The 10,203-nt window shown below is 39.8% G+C and overlaps 1 protein-coding gene across 1 annotated transcript; it reads left to right on the top strand.

The window, feature by feature from the left end:
• Positions 1-432: 432 nt before the first annotated feature.
• MS3_00007771 (uncharacterized protein) lies at positions 433-1,628 on the top strand (the record flags this gene model as incomplete). The annotated part of the gene is made up of 2 exons (XM_035729860.1): positions 433-738; positions 1,125-1,628. 2 exons carry the CDS (start codon positions 433-435, stop codon positions 1,626-1,628), a joined length of 810 nt encoding a protein of 269 aa, XP_035585345.1.
• Positions 1,629-10,203: the final 8,575 nt, after the last annotated feature.

The following is a 10,203-nucleotide window of genomic DNA, read 5'->3' as shown; positions in this document are numbered from 1 at the left end:
TTTGTGCTCATGTAGTTCAACCTGCATTAAATAGTACTATTACGGAAATCCTAAGTTAGCACATTAATTCGAGTATGCTAATGATGATGGTTGATCTCTATATATTTCACTGGACAAATCGATGAGTTATTACAGTATTTAATGCAGATAGCCCAAATGAACATAACTGTATACTTATTTCAGAAAAAGAAATCTGATATTACGACTGCAAAATGAATTTATTCGATTCTATTGGTTAACTTGTGTTTAGCTGCTTGACTAAATCGAGTGTCTTACACGTGAATCCTCTTACCAGCCCCTTCATTTGGCTGTCTATCTATATATCTATCTATCTACTGACCGTAGTCCACTACCATATTGATCTACCATAGCGACCTGTCTCTAGACCACGAGAGACTGATAACCCCGACTGGTGCTGGTATCATAACCAGTATGGAAAGTCCTCCAGATGTCGCAGAAAACCCTGAAATTTTCCCAACTCAAAATCGACCGACACAAAACCAATTCGGGAAACTTCCAAGCCGGCACGCGTTAACGGCAACAGTAGCCGGCGAACAGAGCCGTCTGTTATACGTCACAGATGTAATAACGAAAGTTCGCTACCTCGTCAATACTGACGCAGAAGTTAACGTTCTTCCTGCAAATTCCAACGACCGGCTTCGCCAATCAGTTTTAAACTTACAAGCGGCAAGCGGAAAGCCTATCGCCACATACGGTAAAAGGTACATTTACCTTAACGTGAGTTTGTACTGTCATCGGACAATAACCACACAATCCTCAAAGCTGAATACGAAACTATTCGGAAAATAGATATTCAATATTTAACGCGGAGAAATACTTAACGATGGAAAAGGCGGGAACAATGAGTTGAATCAATTGGAGTTGATCGGATGGCATGGCTCGGCCATGTAGGCGTGGCTCCTGCGGAATGTTACCTTTTATCTTTCATTCATATTAAATATACTGTTCTTTCTCTGGCCTAAGCTTGTTCTCCACCATGTATTGGTAGTTGTTACGATACAGTTAGTTGGTGTAGATGATGATGTGACTACCACTTAAGATCTTATAGATTAGGCAGTTATATCATGACAAGTCTACAATTTTAGGATTAGGTCTTATATTAGCTCAGTACTAATATCGTAGTGGATCATAATTCTACAGGTTTACGCAAACCTATACACTGGATTTTTGCTGTTGCAGATGTTTCAATGCCTATCATTGGCATAGACCTCCTACAACACCATAATCTACTCATCGATACACGCAAACGGAGGCTAGTAGACGTAAATACTAATTTATCTGCTTGCGTAACTTCTTTTTCTGGTTGCAGATTATCCCCAGTCACAATTAAGCATACAGTAGACCCACTTTATCAACCACTAATCGGTAAATATCCTGGGATTCATCAAACGCAACCGAAACTACCGTGTGTAACCAGCAACGTTAAATATCACATCACGACTGCAGGACCACATGTATTCTCTAAAGCACGACGACTAGCCCCTGAAAAGCTAAGGTTGGTGAAAAACGAGTTCGATCACATGATAGACTTAGGTATCATAAGACCGTCAAACAACCCATATGCATCTCCGTTGCACATGGTCCCTAAAAAGGACAGCAACGATTAGCGTCCAACTAGTGACTATCGGCGATTGAATGCAAAAACCACTCCCAATCGCTACTCGTTGCCTCACATTCACGATTTGACAGCTACCTAGAAAGATACAACTGTCTTTTCGTAAATCGACTTGGTTAAAGCCTATAACCAAATCCCCATGTCTACGGACGATATTACGAAAACAGCTATCGTAGCTCCCTTCGGACTCTTCGAATTTTCGCGAATGCCTTTGGGTCTAAGAAATGCTGCACAAACTTTCCAAAGGTTCACAGATCACGTTTTTCGAGGTCTCAACTTCGTACACGCGTATGTTGACGACTGTCTAATAGGAAGTCCGAACAGAGAATCGCATCTCCAGCATCTGAATCTTGTTTACGACCGACTTCAAAAACATAGCATCACTGTAAACAGTCAGAAATGCCAAACCGGAGCTGACTCATCAGACTTCCCAGGACACAATATAGATGCGCAAGTCATGCAACCCCTTAGAACCAAGGTGGCGGCCACCCTGGTTTATCCAGGATCGACCACCATTAGGCAGTTGCGCACATTTAACGGCCTTGTACAATTCTAACCTTAAGTCCATAATCCCATTTAACGTTAGTGAAAACGACCCACATCTACCAACGGTCTAAGGACAGAACAATCTATTCTAGTAACTAGATGTAACAAAGGGGGCTACCAGACTACCGACAAAATTAGACGGTCAGAATTAGTACTTCATAAGTCCTGCTTCTTAGCCAAAACAAAGTTCTCAAGTGCTATGGTCAAGGGAGCATTGGCTTGTGAGTGATACCTTCTCCAACGCTTAAAGCACAAATATTACAAAAGGAGTGCTCCATAGTAACTCACGATGTTCCCAAAAAGCGTCCTGCTGGATTCCTTTGGACACAAGCCGGTGTATATAGATTTAAGAAAAGATAGTCCCGATGAAGATATACGCCAAACATGTTAAAAGACGCCAAAAAACCCCACATTATACGTTCAGCTGTACTCACCCCGTGGAACACCAGTTTGTCGTATGTAACGTATGACCTGACACAAAATTCTAGGTAGGAAAAATGATAACTGTATAACATAAAAACACATGAAGCCCAGAAGACATGATTCAAAATGATAATATGATTCAGTGTAATGGAAAAAACTATGAAGAGATTTAGAAATCTGGGATATATGGGAAGACAAAGTGAGCATACCTGTTCCATCGCGTCTGGTTTTGAGTCGTTTTACCAGAAGTTCCCAATCATTGGCTACGAAAACTAAGCGATACCTAGCTGGGTGGTTTGAGACTTCAGAAACGGTTCAGTACGATAAGTGGTAGTCTTGTAACAGCTCAGGTTGGTTGGTTAAGAGTTGACCCCAAACAACCAAGCTTATGCCGAAACAGTATTGTTCAAGTATTCATTCACTTCCTTATTTTTTATAAGCGTTATATTCCCTATTATCTTGAATGTTGAGAGCCTTTGTTTGTCTGAACAGATAATCCCACGCTCCACTGTGACTGCGCGAAGATCGAAATAAAGACATATTCACTACTTCTCTGGTTTCTTCTATCAATAGCACGAGGGTTACCTTAAGGCACGAAATTGGTGAGCCCTTTTGAACACAAATTTAACCTCATTTCTGTTATTAACATTTTTTTTTACTCAATCGTAAAAGTAGACCTGATTATCCGTAAACTAATTTGAGTATATAACTAGTTTATTCCGTATTATCTTAAGTTATTCGTGTCATAGTAACCACTTTTTGTGCTAACTTTATTGCTATATTTGTCACATACCTCATGTCAGACTCAATAGAAACCCATAATCTGGAGGATTTGTCACCAGTGGAGATAGACACTGTTATGACTACGAAATCCCGACTTCCAGAATTTGATCGTAGTGATCCTGAGTTGTGGTTTGCTCAACTAGAGCATTATTTTACGAGACACAATATCAAATCTGAAGGGATTCGCTATAGAGACTTGTGTTCTATCCTTCCTCCTTCAGTCGCCAAAGAAGTCCGTGACTTGATTTTAAGTCCACCATCACCACAACCATACACCATCTTAAGACGAGAGATAATGAACCGTTTATCATTATCAGATAGTCAAAGAATCCAAAGACTTTTTCAAGGTGAAACACTAGGTGATCGGTCGCCGTCACAGTTTTTACGTCACCTCCAAGTCTTAGTGGGTGATAACACAGTGGGTGAAGCAGTCCTAAAACAAGGATGGATACAAGCTCTCCCATGCTACGTCCAACACTGTTTGGATGCACAAGATCCTGAAACCTCATTATCTCACTTAGCGCGTATAGCCGACAGAATAATGGAAAGAGGTCCTCCAACTGGATCAGGCACAATAAATCACACACAAAAAGTAGAATCAGCAAAAGACCCCGTCATAGAAGGACTCATTGCGAGTGTTAAGAGTCTCACTGAGGCTGTCACCAGAATGCAAATGGGTCATAGAAACAGGAGCAGGTCACCACAACGACCACGATCCAAGTCACAAAACAGGTCACAAATGTCCAGACAATCTGGGCAGTTTTGTTGGTACCACTGGAAGTTTGGTGTCAACTCAACCAAGTGCATGCAACCATGCGCCTGGCCTAAGCATAATTCTAAGGCAGCGGGAAACGAGTAACCCCTCCCCAGGTCGCGACGACTGAGGAGGGGCGCCTAAACAGTCGCTTGTTTTATGTTAGAGACAGAAACTCGGGCTTGAATTTCTTGGTGGATACTGGTGCTGCTCTTAGCATCATCCCTCGAAATAAAACTGAGATTAGTCGAGAAACATCATCAATTACACTTCAAGCTGCAAATAAAACTAAAATTGCGACATTTGGGCAGAAAACTTTAACCCTAGATTTGGGGTTCAGGAGGCAATTCCCTTGGGTTTTCACGGTAGCCGACTTAGATCTGGCAATACTGGGGATGGACTTTCTAGAGAGATACGAATTTCTAGTTGACACCAAGAAACGGCGATTAACACTAAAAGAAACTTCGTATTACACAAAAGGCAAAGAAAGTCACATCAGCTCTCTTAACTTGATTCAAACTCCCCCAGTAACAACAGCGAAATTCCAAGATATACTCGCGGAATTTCCAAACTTAACTAAACCAAACCCACAGCCTTCTAAAGACAAACTAAAAGTAAGTCACACTATCAAAACCGAAGGTGCACCGGTTTTTGCAAAACCCAGGAGACTAGCACCAGATAAGCTCAAAATCGCTAGGGCCGAGTTTGATTATATGCTACAACTGGGTATTATCCGTCCCTCTGATAGTCAATGGGCATCCCCTTTGCATATGGTCCCAAAGAAGAATGAAGGTGACTGGCGACCGTGCGGGGATTACAGAGCCCTAAACCGTCAAACCGTACCTGATAGGTACCCAATACCTCATATCCAAGATTTCACCAACGGTTTACAGGGTATGAACATATTCACTAAAATTGATTTAGTCAGGGCATATCACAATATCCCGGTGGCTGATGAAGATATTCCCAAGACAGCTATTACTACACCCTTTGGCTTATTCGAGTTTGTACGCATGCCATTCGGCCTGAGAAATGCGGCACAGACATTTCAAAGATTCATAGATAACCTACTTCGAGATATGCCATTTGCGCAGGGGTATATAGACGACTTGTTAATTGCCAGCCCCGATTTGCAATCACACGAACAGCATGTACAAGCAGTGTTGAAAAGACTGGATGAACATGGAATAAACATACATCAAAGTAAGTGTGTTTTCGGTGTTCAAACTTTAGAATTTCTCGGTCACACAATAAGCCCAGAAGGGATTAAACCTATCAAAAAAGAAGTGGATACTATCAAACAATACCCCGTACCTAGTTCTCTAACACAACTGAGAAGTTTTCTAGGCCTAATTAACTTTTATCGCAGATTCATACCAGGTTGTGCACAATTAATGCAACCTTTGACAGATTCACTTAAAGGAAAACCAAAAGAATTCAAACTGTCTTCTGACGCCATCGAAGCTATTAAACAGCTTAAAGATAAACTGGCTCAAGCAACTACGTTGATATATCCGAATTCTCTTTCCCCACTTGCTTTGATGGTGGATGCTTCAGATAAAGCAGTAGGCGGTACCCTTAACCAACTGGTTAAAAACGCCTGGAAACCAATTGCTTTCTTCTCGAAAAGACTCGCTCCAGCCGAAACAAGGTATTCTACCTTCGGGCGAGAACTTCTTGCAATCTACCTGACCATTAAACACTTCCGACACATGTTAGAAGGTAGGGAATTTATAGTCTTTACGGATCACAAACCTCTGACGAATGCTTTAAAAGCGAGAGCCGATAAATACTCACCTCGAGAAGTCCGACACCTTGACTATATATCACAGTTCACAAGCGATATCCGACATGTCAAAGGTCAGGACAATCAGGCGGCAGATGCTTTATCCAGACTAGAAATGAACGTGCTACAGCAGTCTACAGTAAACTTCGAGACGTTAAGACACGAACAAGAGCAGGACCTAGAATTGCAAAACCTACTTAAAACAAACAATTCAAGTCTTAATTTAAAACAATTCCCATCACCTATCGATGGTATTCTAATTTATTGTGACACGACCAAGGCAATGCCGCGACCTTTCGTTCCCAAAAATATGCGAAAGTTGATATATAATAACTTTCATTCTTTGTCTCATCCTGGCGCGAAAGCTTCAGCAAAACTAATCAATGCCAGATATATATGGCCGAATTTACAGAAGGATGTACACAAATGGGTTAGAGAGTGTTCAGCATGTCAACAATCAAAGATTAATCGTCACACAAATTCACCCATAGGTGTTTTCTCGCAACCAGATGCACGTTTTGCCCATGTGCATATCGACTTGGTAGGTCCTTTACCACGTTCAAACGGTTTCAATTATCTTTTTACATGCATAGATCGATTTACCAGATTCCCTATAGCCATCCCGATAGCGGACATCACAGCGGAAACAGTAGCCAAAGTTTTCATGCAGAACTGGGTAACCATTTTTGGTACACCCATAACAATAACGACGGATAGAGGAGCGCAATTCGAATCCGAACTATTTAATAACTTGGCTAAACTTCTAGGCTCCAATAGGATACGCTGCACTGCATATCATCCTCAGGCTAATGGGATGGTAGAACGTTTTCACCGTCAGCTAAAAACCGCCCTTATATCTCACTCAAACCCCAATCAGTGGACAGAATTCCTACCATTAGTTATGTTGGGAATACGAACATCTGTCAAAACTGACGCACAGTGTTCAGCTGCGGAACTGGTTTTCGGAACAACTCTGAGACTACCAGGTGAATTTATTAACCCTAATACTAACAGTCAAAAACTTAATTTAGAAAATTATGTAGATCAACTACGGGACCACATGTCTAAAATTAAGCCGATTAATACTCGTGAACAATCGCGTGCCGTATATATACCTAAAGACCTAAGCAATTGCACGCACGTCTGGATAAGATGTGACAAAATAAAAGCACCACTTAGCCCTCCATTTGAAGGTCCTTTCAAAGTCGTCTCAAGAAAATCTAAATATTTCGTGATAGAAAAACACGGAAACATCGACACAGTAAGTATTGATAGGCTAAAGCCGGCTTATCTAGATCATGAACCACCATACGTGTCGTTAGATCGTTTAACTGACAAATCCATTACGGAATCGAAATGCAAAAACGATAAATCTTTACAAATGACTAAAACGGTTCGCTGGGCACATCCGATTAGCCAATCAAGGATGTTGACAGTTTCAGCTGCAGGATAAAATCTAACCACGTAGCTAATCAGACCCTGCATCTACTTAAAAATAACTTTTCTCCTCATTCCGCCTCACCTACAACTCCCCAGACCTTTTGCCTTTGATATATAAGTGTTATGTTAAATTTTTTTAAATACTGGACACAAGCTAGGTATTCCGAAACGATGGCTGCGGATTTTAATCAAATTCATACAACTAACACTGGCAAATACAACGAATTCAAAAAGCAACCCAGGCGAGTTTTATAATTTCTTTTTCTGGTTAATTAACTATGTTGGCTGTACTTCTTATATATCTATATACATTTTTCACGTAGACTGGCTATACATATATACCATATGAACTAATTCTAAAAGTTTTCGGTCGAAGATGTGTTCAGTAGCTTGATACGCTTAATACTACTATTATTAAGTGGTTTTCTAGACAAAACATTTTGGATTAAACCATGGTCAAATACTTATTAAAGTTCTCATCATTTTTTTTTCATGTTTAGGAAACTTACATAATGACTTAACCAGTTTTCCTACAGCATGCTTTTTAGTGTGATCATATAACCCATCATTATTGGCAATATTCAAATTTTTTTTTTAAATTTCTGACATTTAAGAATCAATAACCGTGAAGATATAGTACAGTGCGTTATTGTAAGGTTACTATGTTAGCCGCATTGATTCCACATACCTAATTTTAAACACAACTTATAAGGGAACTGTTAAGTAATCACAACATTGAACTAATATGAATATCACAGCTATGCTAACGTTAAACCAATTATTATTAGTGGTCCATACAAAATCCTGGAACTTAACACTAGCGTTATAAAAAAACATGTTATGTCAATAACTTATATATATATATATATACCTTTTTTTTCTCGTTGGTTTAATTATAACGTAAAATGGAAATCTACCACACTTGTAGTTTTTTTTCTATAGCATTATTATTAATAAAAACAAAGAACTTGTACTATTCCAATATGGCACTTTGACATATCAATCCGTCCTCCTGTTATCTTTCTCTCATATCTGAGCAACATATGGCCAACAAACATCGTATTGAAGGGGGTTTTGGTGAACGAAAACACTAGCCCCACACGCACTCGAACCTCTGCCCTCCTGGATGCTAGACCGTGTGCCTAGCCATTAGACCACATCAAACCACGGGCGAATGACTGCAATCTTTCCTTTTACCGATTAATCATATATAATACTAACGAGTAATAGGACTTACACATTTCTAAGGTGCAGACAAATTCGTTACTTGGATGAATTGACGAAATATTGCTTCAATATATCATACGTACTTAGATCAAACCAGAAAAGAGTATTTGACACAATTGTACTTAATCCTCATAATCTACACAATTTTTCTCCTCCTTAACCGTATATTCTTTTCCGTTTTGTGGAGTACAACTATGCACCCTTGGTTACGTACCTGGTTATAAAAGGCGGTCGTCATAGGCCCAAGGTCATACATTTGATCGGGTTTGACAATGAGTCCAACTTCTAGCAAGTTTACACTTTTACATATATGCATTATAAAAAATTTTTTTGTGTTCATACCTTTTCGTACATAAGATGGCTACACTATGTCTATTTTCTTCCAGAATACCAATCCTTTCTGGAGACCAATCACTTACGTGGAACCGAACAATTATAAATTATATTTTTGTATTTCCATTTTGTATCTTATTATTTTTATGCAGGCAGTGGAGCAGTTCTTCAGGTGTGATTGGTTTTCACCATTACCTTTGAAGTAGATTCTTCTTTACTTTTTACTTGAGGGCGACTAAAGAGGCAGGTGAGTAAACACCTGATAGCCGGTCTGAGCATGGAAAAATCGTACCTCACCAACATGGTGTTGGGTAGCCCGCTCACGGCACTTCCTCAGATATTCTTATTCCACATTCTCACACTCTTTCTCTTGAAAGCACGCAGTAAACCGTCAGCGATAGTTGTAGAATAGATCACATGCTACAAAATAAGATGACAAGCTAGTAAATGAGGAGACACCCATGGACTATCGTTGACAGCGTCAGTCGTCACTGATTGTAAGTCAAATAGTGAGCGAGTTGATAATTTTCCCTTGGGATGAGAAATAGAACTAAGGTGTTTTCGATAGATAGGTTAATCGAACCGACGTTCCTACGGAAGTCGATTCTAGGGGGAAGCTAATGTAACAGCTCAGGTTGGTTGGTTAAGAGTTGACCCCAAACAACCAAGCTTATGCCGAAACAGTATTGTTCAAGTATTCATTCACTTCCTTATTTTTTATAAGCGTTATATTCCCTATTATCTTGAATGTTGAGAGCCTTTGTTTGTCTGAACAGATAATCCCACGCTCCACTGTGACTGCGCGAAGATCGAAATAAAGACATATTCACTACTTCTCTGGTTTCTTCTATCAATAGCACGAGGGTTACCTTAAGGCACGAAATTGGTGAGCCCTTTTGAACACAAATTTAACCTCATTTCTGTTATTAACATTTTTTTTTACTCAATCGTAAAAGTAGACCTGATTATCCGTAAACTAATTTGAGTATATAACTAGTTTATTCCGTATTATCTTAAGTTATTCGTGTCATAGTAACCACTTTTTGTGCTAACTTTATTGCTATATTTGTCACATACCTCATGTCAGACTCAATAGAAACCCATAATCTGGAGGATTTGTCACCAGTGGAGATAGACACTGTTATGACTACGAAATCCCGACTTCCAGAATTTGATCGTAGTGATCCTGAGTTGTGGTTTGCTCAACTAGAGCATTATTTTACGAGACACAATATCAAATCTGAAGGGATTCGCTATAGAGACTTGTGTTCTATC

This window comes from Schistosoma haematobium, chromosome 4 (assembly GCF_000699445.3).
Source record: "Schistosoma haematobium chromosome 4, whole genome shotgun sequence".
NCBI lineage: Eukaryota > Metazoa > Platyhelminthes > Trematoda > Strigeidida > Schistosomatidae > Schistosoma > Schistosoma haematobium.
Note: the sequence above shows the minus strand (reverse complement) of the source record. Positions and strands in the feature narration are given on the sequence as shown.